This window comes from Hypanus sabinus, chromosome 6 (assembly GCF_030144855.1).
Source record: "Hypanus sabinus isolate sHypSab1 chromosome 6, sHypSab1.hap1, whole genome shotgun sequence".
Lineage (NCBI taxonomy): Eukaryota > Metazoa > Chordata > Chondrichthyes > Myliobatiformes > Dasyatidae > Hypanus > Hypanus sabinus.
Genome location: NC_082711.1, coordinates 14807485 through 14825488, shown reverse-complemented (window position 1 = coordinate 14825488; position 18004 = coordinate 14807485). Strand labels below are relative to the sequence as shown.

Sequence of the window (18004 nt, the reverse complement as noted above, 5' to 3'; positions counted from 1 at the left end):
GATAGATGCTGCCTGACATCCTGAGTTACTCCAGCACTGTGTGTGTGTCTCTCTCTCTCTCTCTGGGTTTCCGTTAGCTGCAAATCCTCTTGTGCTCCTGAGGCCCAAGCCCTTGCACCTTAGTTTTCCTGCACTGCACCTTCTCTGCGCCTGTGACACTGCATTCTGATATTGCTTTCCCCCTCTACCGATATGATTAAGTGACCTGTGCATATCACTGGCACGTGGTGAAATATATTGTTCTGGCGGCAGCTGTACATTGCAATGCGTACTAAAAACTATAAATTACAGTAAAATACCAATTGAGTTATATTAATGCAACAGAGAGTAAATAAAGGGTATTGCACGTGGCATGGAAGTCTTTCACTGTACGTCCGACTATAATAACCTAATCAGTTTTTGCGGCTTCACTTCCTGAACGGTTAAGGAACGTCCAAGTGTTATTAATTAAAGCCAGGTTGCAATCGCCGCCAAGCGACCCGCTCGACTGGAAAGCCAGGTCAGGCCGGCCTGTGCCGCTCGCATTCCGCGCCACGCCGCCAGTTTATCAACAGGCTAATCCGGTTCAATTGCCCCGATTCTCTCTCGCCTGAGCCAGGGGGGGCAGAACCGCTCCCAGCTTTTCCCCAACGACACGCCGTTATCTCAGGAAGTGGCGCTGCTTCGGTGCGCGTGTTAGGATCGAGAGGTTTCAACCCGACACCACCACAAATTACACGCACAAAATGCTGGTGGAACGCAACAAGTTAAACGCTTTAACCAACCTGACCTCTTCAGGGCCCGAGGGGAGAATGCACCGATAAAGAGAAACCAAGTCATCTGCTCTGAAACATGTCGCAATAACTCTACTATATTAAGCCGAGAGGCGCTGGAGGGAGACATAACAGGCGCCGCTAACCTTTATGACTAAATACCATATATATTTATAACATCTTTCTTTTAAACAAGCGAGTTCGTGAACCATTCCTCTGGGTATAACTGCAGTTATTTGGCAGTAACTATCTTTTTTTGCTTTGTTTTTGAAGTGTTAACCAATCGGTCAACTTCAACTTTTGCAGAGAGAAAGAGGCTTGGGGAGGGACACTTATTAAAACTTACCAAATATGGATATAGGTGTGGAGTTAAAGCGAGCTGTTCTGAACTGCCGGGCGCTTTCCACCCGTGACAAAGTCACCAGTGATATCGTCGACTTTTGAAGTGAAAGTAACGTCAAACTATTTTAAAAAAACAGTTTCGTTTAAGTACTTTTCCCAAGTAGCAAAGCCTTTTACGCTTGGAACCGTAGCACTTCCGCATTGCTAATTGAAGAGTCCAGGGCGGGACCTCGCTCTTAAAGCGAGATGTCAAACCCTAAGTGGGCGGTGTTTTATGTTGTAATTGCTTTTAGAGACAACGGGCCACCAGCGTTCTTTTCTGACGTGGATTTTAATAATATAAAAAAGACTAATGGAAAATAATAGTCACCTCGATTTATCAGTGTACACGTGTAAATGGTCAGCCGACCCCCATCCAGAAGGGTAGTCGAATAAGGGTTAGACCCTTATTTTTTATAAAGAGTCGCGTTTTCTTTTGTCCAGATGAAGTTGACTGTCCACAGACTCTGCTTGACCCGTCGAGTCCCTTCAGCAGAGGAGTGTGGTGGAGCAGGAGGAGCTGGAGAACGGGTCCAGAGTTCCTTGAAAGTGAAATCCCGGGTAGATAGGGTCAAAAAGAAAACTTTTGGAGCACCCTGCCTTCATAAATCAGGAAGTTGAGTACAGGAGTTGGGATGTTATGTTGAAATTGTAGAAACAAGAGAGAATCTGTAGATACTGGAAATCCGAGCGACACACACAAAATGCCGGAGGAACTCAGCAGGTCAGGCAGCGTCTTTGGAAAAGAGTACAGTCGACGTTTCGGGCCGAGACCCTTCATCAGGACTAGAGAAAAAAGCTGAGGAGTGGATTTAAAAAGTGGGGAAGGGGAGAGAGCAACACAGGTGCTAGGTGAAACTGGGAGGGGGAGGGATGAAGTAAGCACAGGAGCCGGGAAGTTGATTGGTGAAAGAGATACAGGACTGGGAAAGGGGGAGTCTGATAGGTGGGGTTAGATGGCCATAGGAGAAAGAAAAGGGGGGAAGAGCATTGGAGAGAGGTGATGGGCAGACGAGGAGATAAGGTGAGAGAAGGAAAAAGGGGATGGGGACTGGTGAAGAGGGTTTTACCAGAAGTTCGAGGAATCGATTTTCACGCCATCAGGTTGGAGGCTACCCAGACAGAATATAACGTGTTGTTCCTCCAACCCGCGTGTGGCCTCAACACGATAGCAGAAGATGCAATGGATGGACATATCGGAATGGGAATGGGAAGTGGAATTAAAATGGGTGGCTCCTGGGAGATCCTGCTTCTGGCGATGGAGCATAGGTGCCGGGCGAAACAGTCTCCCAATCTACGCCAAGTCTCACTGATATACAGGAGGCCACACCAGGAGCAATGGGCATGGTATCAAAATTGTATAAAGTTTTGGTAAAGCTAAATTTGAAGTATTATGTACAGTTCTAGTCACTTATCTAAAGAAGATACCGATAAGATTGAAGAGTTGATGCACCATCAATAACTCTCGGAGACGTAGAGCAAGATATAGGCTTTTATTGGCTGGAAGAAAGAACAAGCAGCAAGAGACCATCACACAACATCCTGGAGACTGAGGGAGGGGCTGTGCCTCCAATCGCCTTTATACCGGGGTCTGTGGGAGGAGCCACAGGAGCAGTCAGCGGGGGGGGGGGGGGGGGGCGTGTCCAGACAGGTAGATGTAGTTCACCACAAGAGTGAAGAGAAAAATTACAGGGATGTTACCAGGACTTGAAGACCAGAGTTATCGGAAAAGGTTGAGTAGATTAGGACTCCTGACCTCACACATCATGAAAACCCTAGAGAGGCTCACCTCCGACCCCTGGTCAGATCAGCCCTCAATCTCCTGCAGTTTGCCTACCAGGAGCACATTGGAGCCAACAATGTGGTCATCTACCTGCTGAACAGAGCCTACTCCCATTTGGATAAGCAGGAGGCAGCACAGTGAGGATTATGCTTGTTGGAGGGGAAGATATCATTCTGAAGACATCCGACTTGCACATTCCGCCTTTAATCTCTCTTATGGCGAGGAGGGCACTCCTGCTTCAATGGAAGGATGCTGCTCTGCCTCATCACGCTCAGTGGTTGCCGGATGTTATGGCATGCTTAAATTTAGAGAAGATTCACTGTTCAATTTCTGAATCTAACCAAGATTTTCAAAATCTGTGGGGACTGTTTTTGAATTATTTTCAAAACCTTTGATTTCCCATTAAAGTACAGATGCTGGTTAATAGCATATTTCACCATCTGATAGTTTTTTTCCCCCTTTTTTTCTTTACCAAACAGCTTTGGCTTTGGTAGTGGGTATAGATATATAAATTATTCATATCTCAACATACAAATTAATCTAATCTACATGAATATAGGGTAAGGGGTTCAGTAATGTGATTCAAATATAATGTATTTGGTATTAGATCTTTCTTTTGTTTTATAATATGTATTTTCTTGAACTCCGTATTCTTCTATGTAGAAATTAATAAAAATATTGAAAAAGGAAAGGATCATGTTTTTTGATTTCTTAAGTGCCTTCAATACAACACCCATTGCCGGGGGAAAAGCTCCATTCCGTGCAGGTTGGCACGTCCATTGTATCCTGGATAATGGACTACCGTACTGGCAGATCACAGTTTGTGCAGCTTCAGAGCTGTGTGTCACACATGGCTATAAGCAGCACTGGGGCCCCACAGGGGACTGTATTGGCTCCCTGCCTGTTTACCCTGTATATCTCGGAGTTTAGATACAACAATGAGTCATGCCATCTGCAGAAATTCTCTGATGACTCAGTAGTAGTTGGGTGTGTAAAGGGAGGATGGGAGGATGAATACGGGGCCCTGGTGGGGGACTTTGTCAAATGGTGCAAGATAAATATCTGCAGCTCAACATCAGTAAGACAAAAGAGATGGTGATGGACTTTAGGAAGACTAAGGCTGCACTGCTCCCTGGTACTATTGATGGTGAGGACGTGGATGTGGTGAGGATCTACAAGTACCTGGGGGTGCACCTGGACGACAGACTCAGAGTCTGTGTACAAGAAGGGCCAGAGTCGCCTCTACTTCCTGAGGAGACTGAGGTCCTTTGGAGTACGCAGGCCTCTCCTTCACCTGTTCTACCAGTCTGTTGTTGCTCATACAATATTTTATGCGGTGGTGTGCTGGGGCAGTGGCATCAACGCGGGCAATGTCAACAGGCACAATAAACTGCTTTGAAAGGCTGGCTCTGTTGTAGGAGTCAAACTGGACACACTGGAGGCCGTGGTAGAACAAAGGACCCTACAGAAAATCCTGGCAATTCTGGACAATGTTTCTCACCCTTTGCATGCCACCTTGGCCGAACAGAGGAGCACTTTTAGTAATTGACTAACAAATGCGATGTTTGAAAGAGCACTATATAAAGTCATTCCTATCCTCGGCCATTAGGTTCTATAATGAGACAACCTATAGCCAGGGAAGTGATGAGCCCCTCCTGTCAGACTGTTCGAGATCATTTATTTTTTATTCTTTCTTACTTCTCTTCTAATATTTGTATATCTATGCACTTGTGATGCTACTGTGACACTGTAATTTCCTTTCGGATCAATAAAGTATCTATCTATATATAACCCTGGAGTGTAGGAGAATGAGGGCAAGCCTCCTAGAGATATACACAATTATGAGGGGTATGGTAGGGTAAATGTAAAGACTTTTTCCACTGAGGTTGAGTGAGACTAAAACTAGAGATTAATGGGTGTTGTGTTCTTTATACATACCGTGGTGGGTTACTCATAAAGAAACACATTCTGGAAGAACATAACTAGAACTTTTATTTAACAGCAAACAGCAACCATGTTTCTAACATACAAGCTTCTCGATCATTCTGTCATCTCTGCGCATGCCCCAAACTCTGTCCAATCACGTTCTTACACGTGACACGTGATATCACCACATCTTCCTTTCCTTAAAAAGAAAAACAATTAGCAACATTAATCAAAAAAAGTGCATAATTTAACGTCTCTATCCGTCTCTCTGGGGGTTTATGAACATGAGCAGACCTTCTAAGTGGTTCACACAGTTCTTGTGTCTCGTTGTTATTTTCGTGTTTTGTCTGGTCTGCATCAGTTAACTGAAACTCTGAAGTTGGCTCTTTCTTGAGGTCTTTGCAAAGAAATCACAATTCATTCATTAACTGTGTAATCTCTTTTTTATGCTGAGACTTCATCGTTTCAATAAACTTCTCAATTCCTTCACTTGTGTTTTCACTTCTTCAAGTGGATCCTGATTCTTGTCACTCTTTGGCTTCAGATCAGTATTGTACTGTACCGGCAAGTCTGGTGTTGGTGGCAATGCTTTGTCAAATGCTGGTAACAAAGGGATGGGTCTGGGATTTTTCTTTATGACTTTTTACTTTTGCCACATTGGAACCAAATTCTGTCCTCTCTCTCTCTTTTATCAAGTCACTGTATTCTGACTGTGTCACTGTCCAGGACTAAGACTCTTTTCACCAAATTCAGTCTCTCATAGGCAAATAAACCCAGTATTGACTGTACATTCTTTGGCACGACTAGAAATGAAAGCGTGTGCTCAATAGGTTTTGTGTGATACTTTTGCCACACATGTTCCTTTAACTGGAATGTCTGCACCTGAATACCCAGTCACTTTTATATTTGTCTGACGTAACTTTGGTCTTGGCTTTAATGCATTAAACTCAGATTCTGCAAGAACGTATACTTGTGCTCCAGTATCCAGTTTAAACAGAATATTGTTTTGGTTCACTTGCAATGGCATAGTCCAGTCATTCTTACTTCCTTTGTTTTCACAAAGCACATCTATATAAAACTCCTCACCTTCATTTTCAAGCACTACATTTACATATTTTATTGTGTTTCTACTTCTGCAACAGCATGAAAAATGATTACTCTTACCACAGGAATTGCACAGTTTTACATACACCGGACTCTTTTTAAGTCAGTGCTCCCACCCACAACGATCACAAACTTTTTTTCTTTCAGATGTCGTCTTGCTCTCTGTTGGTTTCGTTGTTGCTTCATTGTTTTTTCTAACAGGTTTGCGCTTTTCCACAGTGTCTATGTAGCTCTCAATAAAAAGCTCTTTAGCCTGCGACGTCACAGCTTCTGAAGCTTTGCAGAGAATCAAAGCTTTTTCCACATTTATGTCTGGTTCTCTTAAGAGTCGTTCTCTTAGAGTGTCATCCAGAATGCGGCAAACAATTCTGTCTTTAATCAGAGAATCTGTCAGCTCTGCAAACTCACATGTTTTACTGCAGTTTCTCGAATTGGTAACAAATTGATCAATCGTTTGACCAGCTCTCTGCTGACAGGTAAAGAATTTTTACCTTTCATACGTCACATTGCACTTCAGTATGCAAAATGCATCAAATTTGTCCATTATTGCTTTTAGATTCAAATTATCTCTATTCTCAAAAGTAAAATAGTTATATATCTCAATTGTGTTGAGGTATATACCACTAATCACGTGGAGTAGAACTTGTTCCTGCCCCACTGAACTCATATCTGCATACCTTGACTCAGTTTTATCCCCCCAGTTCAGTCCCTTCCTACCTACATCCATGACACATCACACTCTCCGGATCTTTTCAATAATTTCAAGTTCCCTGGCCGTGAGCATCTTATTTTCACCATGGATGTCCCGTCCCTAAACACCCCCATCTCCCAGTAGTAAGGACTCAAAGCTCCATTTCTTTCTGGATACCAGACCTAACCAATTCCCCTCCAGCCCCACTCTCCTCTGCCTGGTGGAACTTGTCCTCACTCTAAATAATTTCTCCTTTGGCTCCTCCAACTTCCTTCAAACAAACAGTGTAGCCATGGGCACTTGGATGGGTCCCAGCTATGCCTGCCATTTTGCCAGCTACCTGGAGCAGTTAATGTTCCAAGCCTACAATGGTGACCGTCCCGCACTTTTCCTACATTACATTGACAACTGCTTTGGTGCTGCTTCCTGCATTTGTGCAGAACTTGACGACTTCATCAATGTTGCCTCCAATTTCCACCCTGCCCTCAAGTTTACCTGATCGATTTCCGACACCTCCCTCCCCTTTCTCAATCTCCATCTCTAGAGACAGCTTATTTACTGATGTCTATTACAAACTGACTGACTCTCACAGCTACCTAGACTATACCTCTTCCCACCCAGTTACTTGTAAAAATGCCATCCCCTTCTCTCAATTCCTCCGTTTCTGCCACATCTGCTCTCAGAATGAGGCTTTTCATTCCAGGATGAAGGAGGTCCTTCTTCAATAAAAGGGGCTTCCCTTCCTCCACCATCAACCCTGTCTTTTCCATTTTGCACACGTCTGCCCTCACCCCATCTTCCCGCCACCCCACCAGGGATAGGGTTCCACTCACCTACCACACCACTAGCCTCTGCATCCAGCACATAATTCTCTATAACTTCCATCATCTCCAACTGGATCCCACTGCCAAGCACACCTTTCCCTCCCCCACCTTATGTTTTCCGCAGCCATCGCTCCCTATGCGACTCCCCTGTCCATTCGTCCCTCCCCCACTGATCTCCCTCCTGACACATCCTTACAAGCAGAACAAATGCTACACCTGCCCCTACACCTCCTCCCTCCCTACCATTCAGGGCCCCAAACAGTCCTTCCAGTCACTTCGCCTGTGAGTCTGCTGGGGTCATATGCTGTGTCCGGTGCTCCCGGTGTGCCTCCTGTATACCCGTGAGACCTGACGTAAACTGGGAGACTGCTTCGCCGAGCACCTACACTCTGTCCACCAGGACAAGCAGGATCTCCCACTTCCCATTCCCATATGTCAGTCCACGGCCTCCTCTACTGTCATGATGAGGCAGTACCTTATATTCCATCTGGGTAGCCTCCAACTTGATGGCCTGAACATCAACTTCTCGAACTTCTGTTAATGTGCCCCCTTTCACCATTTCCTATTCCCCTTTCCCTCTCTCACCTTATCTCCTTACCTGCCCATCACCTCTCGCTGGTGCTCCTCTCACTTTTCTTTCTTCTATGGCCTTCTGTCCTCTCCTGTCAGATTCCCCCTTCTCCAGACCTGTATCTCTTTCACCAATCAACTTCCCAAATCTTTACTTCACCCCTTCCCGGTTTCACCTATCACCTTGTGGTTCTTTGTCCCCTCTCTCCACCTTCTAATTCTGACTCGTCATCTGTTTTTCCTCCGGACCTGATGAAGGGTCTCAGCCTGAAGCATCCACTGTACTCTTTTCCACAGACGCTGCTCAGTTCCTCCAGCGCTTTGCGTGTGTTGCCTGGATTTCCAGCATCTGCAGATTTTCTCTTGTTTTCGATAATGATATTAGTGCAAGTTGAAGAAAATATAATCTGAGGTAGAATTAGGTTTTGACAGACTGATTCAAGAGAATACGAAGGTGTTAATGGACCTTGAGCAGCGGGTCCTTGGGCTCCTGACCAACGGCGCTATCGAGTAGAAGACTAGCCCCAGATGGTGTGGGGTCTTAATTAAGAATGAGGGCGGGGGCATCTTTTTGAAACCTAGCTTACGGTATATTGGATATAGAGAGGATGTTTTGTATAGTTGGGGAGTCTAGCACTACAGAATCGAAAGACCTCTCTTCAGAACAGAAATGAGTAATTTCTTTAGCCAGAGGGTGATGATTCTGTGGAATTCATTGCCACAATGGAAGTATTTATAGCAGAGGTTGCTAGATTCTTGATTAGTAAGGGAATCAAAGGTTACGGGGAGAATTATGTTGAGGGGGAGAATTATGTTGAGAGGGAGAATAAAGCAGCCTTGATGGAATAGCAGAGCAGACTTGATGGGCAGAAGGGTCTGGTTCTGCTCTTATACTGAAGGTCTTGTTTGCCAGCCTGGGATACCAGTGTCCTCCATAGTGGGGAACAATCTGTACCCATGATGAGTTCACCACTCCTTGCAATCTTCTTCAGAATCGCATTGCAGCAATTGCGAGCATGTGGCAAGTGCATATGCAGGCCGACCCATTGCACGGTGAATCGATTGGGCCTCCAGGGCGCGGACCTGCGAGTGCGCATGTTTTCATTTGGGCGGGCTCGCTTTGAGTCTCCCAGTTGTGATGTGCACCGTTACTAACGTGACTCAACAGGTCTAACCATGCCTCTCCGCCGTTCTTGCTCTGCGAATAAGTAACTCTTTCGATCCTGCGCATTGGTGTCGCCATACCAGTTGTTAATGCAACCGGACCAACTTCAGTGAGTTCCACTCCCTATCAACATCCCTTCAATCTTCTCACTTCCGATTCTTTTCCCAACAATCTTCATTCTCTGTACCTCAGAAGCCTTCTGCCAAGAGGCTCAATTTCTCTGTTTTTTCTCTGTAAAACATATGTACCCATTGCAAATGAGCTGCGTGCCGTCTTATCCTCAAAGGGACACTGATTGTGTTACCTAAAGCCTTGCACACCCCAGCTCATGAAGGACACTTAGTTTGGTACAAAACGCCAAGGTTTGCTGGCTGGGTACGGATAAAGCAGCTGAGAAATACTGTCAAACTTGTCATGGAGGCCAAACTGTATCTAGACCTGACCCTCCAGAACCACCAAAACTGACACCATTACCAGATGGTCCTCAGCAGGAGGTAGCTGTTGATTTGCTTGGACCTTTACCAACAAATCATTCCATTCTACAAGTAGTTGATTACTACAGTTGAGTTTATGAATATGAAGTCAAGTCAAGTCAACTTTTATTGTCATTTTGATTTTGACCTCTACAATTACAGAGACAGTCTGGAGAACATTTACCGTAGACATGGGCTGCCTGTGTCACAAATCAGATAATGGACCTCAATTAAGATCTGAACAGTTCAAAGAATATTGTGAGAGTAACACAATCATGGAGAGGTGCATGAGGTTGGTGAGGATGCAGTGAACAAGGCTGGTGTTCCAACCGGCTGCAGTAGACCTAGTTTGGACACTTCATCCTTCAAACGTTGACTAGCTTGGCCATTGGTGGTTCTCACTTGTTGGTGGACATTGAAGTGCCCACCATGAGTACAGTTCATACCCATTTGGTGCTCCTCCTGTGTGGAACACTCAGGCATTGAGTACAGGTGCTGGGACATCGTGCTGCAACTCCACAAATCGTTGGGTAGGCTGCATGTCTCTCTGGTTGCTCAGTTGTAGGAAGGGAGAAAGGGGACTGCTCGGTAGCCTAGCAGTTAGCATAACATTTTACAATGCTAGTGAATGGGTTCAATTCCCACTGCTGTCTGTAAGGAGTTTGGACGTTCTCCCCATAACCACATGGGTTTCATCCAGGTGCTCCGGTTTCCTCCAGCAAAGGGTGAGTGAGTTGTGGGCATGCTGGAAGCATGGCAATATTTCCGGGCTGACCCCAGCACATCCTTTTGGACTGTGTTGGTCCTGGACACAAATGACACATTTCAATGTTTTGAATTTTCAAAAATTCTAAGTTCAAAGTAAATTTATTATCAAAGTACATATATGTTACCAGATACAACCCTGAGATTCATTTACTTGTGGGCATTCACAGTAAATATAAGAAACACGTTAGAGCCAATAAATGTGACACTCATACACCCACACACATACCAGCAAATGAATATGGCATTGGAGATGTGCTTAGCCTCACAATCATAAGTATAAAGAGAGTAGAACAGGGGGCTAAGCCCAGTCTTGTGGTGCACCTGTGCTAAATAAGACTGTGGAGGAGATATTCTTGCCAATCTGAACTGACTGGGGTCTGCAAGTGAGGAAATTTAGAATGCAGTTTGCTCAAGGAGGTTTTAAAGCCAAGGTTTTGAAGCTTATTGATTAGTTTTGAGGGGATGATAGTATTGAATGTCAGGCTTTAGTCAATAAAGAGTATCCTTGGCCAGATATTGCAGGACTGAGTGAAGAGCCAATGAAATTGCATCTTCTGTTGACCTTTTCTGACAACAATTGAATTGGAGCAGATCCAAATCACTTTTCAGATGGGAGTTGATATGTTTCATCAACAACCTCTCAAAGCACTTCATCGCAGTGGGTACCTCAGACTGCTGAAGTGAGAGGTGAGAGTGAATCGCTGAACACTCCAGCCAGCTGATCAGCACAGGTCTTTAATACTCTGTCAGGTAACCCCTGTCTAGTCTGGATGCTTATTTTGAGTTCACCCTCCTGAGGGATGCCCTCAAGTTAGCCTTGGGGACTGGAATGAGAGTGTCGTAGGGGGCTGTGGGAATTTGTGAAAAAACATACATATTTTGACAGTCAAAGTGAGCATAAAAGATATTGAACTCATCTGGGAGTGAGGCATTGTCACTTGATTTCACTGTGTAGGAGTTTACAGCATTCAATCGCTGCCACACCTGTTGAGTTTGGCCCAGAATTGCCACCTCACACTGGAAGTGGCTTTCCGGAGATCGTACCTCGACCTCTGGTATTTAACTTGGCTGCCAGAGTTGAACACCACTGATCTGGACCTCATGGTTCATACATGGTTTCTGGTTAGGGAAGACTGAATGATTTTGGGTCTATGACTATATTTGTAGAGTGCATGGCAACCATGGTGTATTTGATTAGATCCTCTGATGGGTCCTTGAACATGGCCCAGTCCACTGACGTGAAGCTCCTCCAACTCCCATGACCACCCACTTTGTTATCCTTATCTCTGCAGCCTCTGCCTGTATGCAGGTAGGAGGACAGCCAAGTTATCAGATTTTCAAAAATGCAGTCTAGGCATGAAACAGTAGGCATTCCTAATCGTAGTGCAACAGTGGTTGAGTGTGTTGGGACCCCTGGTGCTGCAGGTGATATGATGAAGATTAATTGGGCAGAGATTTTGTCAAATAAGCCTGATTGAAGTCCCCAGCAATGATTTAAAAGATGTTGGGGTAGACTGCTTCTTGTTTGCTGATTGCTGCACTCAACCTCGTGCCTGCTAAACAGCAGCCTTTGGTGGTATGTAAACTGCGGTCAAGATCACGTAGGAGAACTCTCTTAGTAAGATGACCGATGGGCATCGGGAGAGCAAGAGTGCGACAAGAGCACCAAAGAGTTTATCATGAAACACGGACACCACCCCCCGCCCGAAGCAGCAGTCTGGTACATCCGGTGTACCGAGAAGCCTTCAGATCTTAGCCAATGTATCTGCCACGTCTGGAGTGAGCCATGTCTCTGTGAAATACACAACAGAGGAATCCTCATTTCCCTCCAATACACCGATTTAGGGGGAGGGGGAAAGATGTAAAGGGGATATAAGGGGCAAGTCATTCATTAGCGGGTAGTCAGTATATGGTATGAGCTGCTGGGGAAGCTGTGGATGTGGGCTCAATTAAGAAGTCTATAAAACATTTCAACAGGGATGTGGGAAGATTTTGAGGGATATAGGCCAAAAGTAGGGAAATGGGAATAGTGCAGATAAGCACATGGGACAGCATGAGTAAGTTAGACTGAGTGCCCTTTGTGGACTGCGGGCAGGGTAGATGGAGAGAAAGCACACCAGTCCTCATTGAGGGATTGGCAGTGGAAAGGGTGAGCAGTTTCAAGTTCCTGGCTGTCAACATCTCTGAAGATCTATCCTGGGCCCAACATATTGATGCAATTATGAAGAAGGCCCAACACCAGCTATATTTCATTAGGAAGTTGAGGAGATTTAGTCTGTCACCAAAGACTCTAGCAAATTCCTACAGATGTACCGTGGAGAGTTTTCTGACGGGTTGCATCACCGTCTGGTATGGAGGCTCCAACGCACAGGATCGGAAAAAGCTCCAAAAGGTTCTGAAATTCATCAGCTTCTTCATGGGCTCCAGCCTCCCCAGCATTGAAGACATCCTCAAAAGGAGACGCCTCCTTCAAGAAGGTGACATCCATCATTAAGGGTGCTCTCCATCCAGGATATGCTCTCTTCTCATGACTACCATTAGTACAGGAGCCTGAAGACACACATTCATCATTTTAGGAACAGCTTCTTCCCCTCTGCCACCAGATATCTGAACGGTCCATGAACCGATGAACACTACTTCACTGGTTTACTCTTTTTCCACTATTTATTTTTAATATTTTTTACTGTAACTTATAGCAATTATTATGTACTGTACTGCTGCTCAAAAACAATAAATTTCATGACACAAGTCAGTGATTAAAGTGACCAGACATCATCCAGCTCTTTCCCAGTGAATTTGACCACATCACAAGCACAACCAGTTCCATAAAGTCCCCACGCTGACGACGGTCGGCACAGTGGTACATTGGGTAGAGCTGCTGTTGGGACATTGAGCAGGAGTACCAGGAAGTCCTGTTGTAGCTGTACAGAACTTCAGTTAGTTACACTTGGAGTATTGTGTTAATTCTGGTCAGCCCCATTACAGAAAGAATATAAAGAGAAACTTAATTTGTCAAGTGTACATTGAAACATACAGTGAAATGTCATCCATACCAATAACTAACACAGTCTGTGGATGTGCTGGGGGCAGCCCGCAAGAGCTGCCATGCTTCTGGTGCTAATGTAGCATGCATACAACTTCCTAACCCTTACTAACTTGTATGCCTTTGGTATGTGGGAGGAAACTAGAGCACCTGTGGGAAACCCAACCCTGTGACAGGAAAATGTACTAACTCTTTATGGACAGCAGAGGGAACTGAACCCCAATTGGTGATCGATGGTGCTGAAAACTGTGGTGTTAACCACTACACTGCTGTGGTGCCTATGCTGAGGCTTTGGAAGAGTGCAGAAGAGGTTCACCAAGATAACACGCACAAAATGCTGAAGGAATTTAGCAAGTCAAGCAGCATTCATGGAGGGGGAAAAGTCAACATTTCAGGTGAAGACCCATGCACCAGGACTTGCCGCCTGAGTTCCTCCAGCAATTTGTGTGTTGCTTGAGATTTCCAGTATCTGGTATCTACAGTAGGTTCGCCAGGATGCTGCCTTGATTAGACGGTATGAGCTTTAAGGAGAGGTTGGACAAAGTGGCAACCTCTAGTGGCAGAGACTGAGAGGAAACCTGAGAGTTGTAGATGGAGTACGCAGTCAGAGCATTTCTCACAGAGTAGAAACGTCAAATACTAGAGGTCACATGCTTAACATGAGAGGGGGGGACTTTTATAAGAGATTTACAGGGCAATTACTCTTTTATATACAGCAAGCAATGAAATGGACTGCTGGGGGTTGGTGATGGAGGAAGATACTATAGTGGTGTTTAAAAGGCTTAGTTAGACACATGAGTATGCAGGGAATGAAGGGAAAGGGACCATGTGCAGAAAGGAGGATTAAGTTTAATCTGGTATCGTGTTTGGCAGAGAAATGGGGAACTGAAGTGCCTGTTCCTGTTCTGAATTATCCTATGTTCTGTGACTGGTGAGGCCTCACTTGGAGTATTATGAGCAGGTTTGGGCCCCTTATCCCAGAAAGGATGTGTCGAAACTGGAGAGGGTTCTAAGATGGTTCACGAAAATGATTCCGGGATTGAATGGCTTGTCATATGAAGAGCGTCTGATCACTCTGGGCCTGTATTCACTAGAAACCTACCGAATGGTGAAAGGCCTTGATAGAGTGGATATGGAGAGAATGTTTCCTATGGTGGGAGAGCCTAAGGCCAGAGGACACAGCCTCAGAAAAGAGGGGTGTCCTTTTAGAATGGAGATGAGGTGGAATTTCTCTAGCCAGAGAGTGGTGAACCTGTGGAATTCTTTGCCACACACAGCTGTGGAGGCCAGGTCTTTATGTATATTTAAGGCAGGGGTTGATAGATTCTTGTTTGGTCAGGGATTGAAGGGATACAGGGAGAAGGCAGAAGGCAGGGGCTGAGAGGAAAATTGGACCAGCCATGACGAAACGGTGGAGCGGACAATGGGCCAAGGCCTAATTCTGCTCCTATATTTTATGGTTTATGGACTGAATGCCTTCCTGCTCTGTTCAGGAAGAGACTCGTGGCTCTGGGCTCACACTTAGATTGAGCTAAGGATGACAGATCTTCCTGCCCTTGGGACATCAATGAAGGAGGTGTTGTTTGACAGTAAGCCCTCTAGTTTCAGAAGCAAGAACAGCACTTTGCCTACAGATTATACGACAGAAGTAATCAATCGGTATTGTAGAATTAGATCCATTAATACTGACACATTGTGAAGGGTCCTGACAAAAGGTCTCGGCCTGAAACGTCGACAGTGCTTCTCCCTATAGATGCTGCCTGGCCTGCTGAGTTCCACTAGCACTTTGTGTGTGTTGCTTGAATTTCCAGCACCTGCAGATTTCCTCGTGTTGACATTGTGAAATTTGTTGTTTTGCAGTATCAGCACCATGCAATACATAAAGTGTACAATAAATTAAAATGAGAATGTATAAAAACATATAAATTGTGCGAAAAGGGAGCAAACTAGGGAGGTGGTGCTTGTGGGTTCATGCACTGTTCAGAAATCTGATGGCTGAGGAGAGAAGCTGTTCCTAAAGCATTGAGCGTGTGACTTCAGGATCTTACAAGATGGTAGCAACAAGAACAGGGCATGTCCTGGGTGGTGAGAGCCCTTAGTAACGGGTGCAGTCTTCTTAAAGCATTGCCTTTTGGAGATGTCCTCAATGCTGGTTCCCATGATGGGTGGCTGGGCTCTGCAGCTTTTTCTGATCCTGTGCATTGTGCCTTCATACTAGACGTTGATGCAACCAGTTAGAATGCTCTCCAGGATACATCTGTAGAAATCTGGTGATATACTAAGTCACTTCATACTTGTAATGCAATGTAGCTACTGTCGTGCCCTCTTCGTAATTCCATCTATTTATTGGCCCAGGATAGATCCACTGAGATGTTGACACCCAGGAACTCAAAACTGCTCACCCTTTCCACTCGATGAGGACTGGGGTGTGTTCCCACATCATTCCCATCCTGAAGTCCACAATTAAGTCATGTTCTTATTGACGCAGAGTACAAGGTTGTGGTTGTGACACCACTCAAGCAGTTGATCTATCTCACTCCTCTGTATTCTACCGGCTCCTCACTGCCACCTGAAATTCTGCCAACAAGAGCTGTGTCATCAGTGAATTTATAAATAACATTTGAGCAGTGCCTAGCCACACAGTCATGGGTATAGAGAGGGTAGAACAGCGGCCTTAGCCCACACCCATGAGATGCAACTGAGCACGTTTCCAGTCCACTGGGACTTTTAAAGTCTCTGAAGTTTTAGACAGCTTCTGGACTACTTCTCCAGTAACATCACTCCTGTTCTGATAGGTTCGGAGAGGGATTCCAGAATTTCGGACGCAGGCTACTACCTCACCCACCAGCAGTGGAATGAAGGAATCTGAAACTGCATAGGCTGCAGTGGTGGTGGAACGTAGGAAGAATGGGTCACAAGGAAAATTAGCATTGGATCAAATTGCTCTGTGAGTCAGCAGAGACAGAAAAGGTGGACAGCCTCTCTTGTATGCAACAATAGAATGATTTAAGTGGAGAGATCTTGGAGGGTGGAGGGTTTGGAGGTGGATCCACGTGGCCCAGAAGATGTAATGCGCAGAGAGGAAGAGCAGTAACACAGAGAAATTCACACGGATGTTCCTGGGACTTGAGTTACAGGGAAAGATTGAGTCGTTAGGACTTTATTCACCTGGAGCAGAGGAGAATGAGGGGAGATTTGATGGAGGGGTGCAGAATGATGAGGGGTATAGATAGGGCAAACACAAGCGGGCTTTTTCCTCTGAGGTTGGGTGAGACTAGAATCATAGGTCATGGGTTAAGGGTGAAAGGTGAACTGTTTAAGAGGAGCATGAAGGTGCACTTTTCTATTCAGAGGGCAGAGAGAGTGTGGAATGAGCTGCCAGTGGAAGTGGTGGTAGATGGGAAAGATATGGAGGGCTATGGTCCAGGTGTGGGTTGATGGGACTAGACAGAATAATAGTTCAGCATGGATTAGATGGACCAAAGAGCCTGCTTCTGTGTTTAGTGTTCTGTGACTCTATGGCTCCAGCTAGCAAAAGGCATTTGTAACTGGGGTGGGTTGGCTGTGGAGAGGTGACTCAGAGAGTGGGCACTCAAATCCCAGTCAGGTGTCTAGGAAATCCAACACAACCATCTGCTCATGAGCATCAACGTCAATGGGGAACAGAACCAAACGTTCAACTGACCCCTCTCTCTCTCTGAGGTTTTCTCTCATTCTCTGCAATCACAACTGGTTGGTTGCTGGACCTATGTTCAAATTCAGGTTAGGAGTGCCCTCTGTTGGTCGATACAGGAAAATATTTTGGAATCGACCTTGAACTCCCAGCACTGCCTCTTTTAGATGTCACCCTCTCACCGGGCTCCTATGCAAACTTGGCTTGTTATCTAGCTCTGCTAACAGCCATGAGTCTCCGCAGTGAGAAGGCCATCTTTCATAAACAATGTGAGTCTAGGGTTGGTACGATTTGGGGTTCAATCAAACAGGAATGTCGTGATGTTCTGATTGAAGAAACCTCGATTTAAGTGAATACAGAATTGGTGGTTGGCCAGAAATAACACATTGTACTCCACAAAAAATTATGAAGAAAGTATATGTACAATTTTCAGCTTTATCAAACAGTTAATAGGAAAAAGAAAAGGGTCCATTACAGTAAACCAGTCCAATGTACACATGGCATTGGAGCTCATACAGGAGTTATTACTTACTCATGCACTGGACCCACACTGAGTGAAAGCACACACCACATACCCAACTTTTCTTGAAGTGCAACTCGAACAAACCGCCTCTCCCTCAGGAGTATTGGCCCTTCCTCCTTGGAGCCATTCCTCTTCACAAAGCACCTTGTGCAACAGAGCCTCTCATTCCAACAGCAATCTGCGGCATCTTCCCTTTTGTCTCACTCCTCCGCTCCTGCCAAAAATCCCTGAACCAGACTACGGTCCTTCAGAAAACCCTTCCCCACAATCCCGATTGGCTGAACAGTTGGGCTTCTTAGTTGAAACCAAAACATTCTACCAGCAGGGC

General features: G+C 45.3%; 2 protein-coding genes across 3 annotated transcripts in view; both read right to left on the bottom strand.

Moving 5' to 3' along the window:
* The window catches only part of zbtb47b (zinc finger and BTB domain containing 47b), a 270179-nt gene extending 268877 nt beyond the window's left edge, over positions 1-1302 (bottom strand). For both annotated transcript variants that reach the window (XM_059971748.1, XM_059971746.1), the window contains exon 1: positions 1099-1302. The gene's annotated coding sequence lies outside the window, so the exon portion shown is untranslated. The remainder of the gene's footprint in view (positions 1-1098) is intronic.
* Positions 1303-4888: 3586 nt separating this feature from the next.
* Positions 4889-18004, bottom strand: part of nktr (natural killer cell triggering receptor) — a 245398-nt gene continuing 232282 nt past the window's right edge. Inside the window, exon 18 of the mRNA XM_059971740.1 lies at positions 4889-5041. Within this exon, the coding sequence (XP_059827723.1) occupies positions 5005-5041 (37 nt within the window). The 3' untranslated portion in view covers positions 4889-5004. The remainder of the gene's footprint in view (positions 5042-18004) is intronic.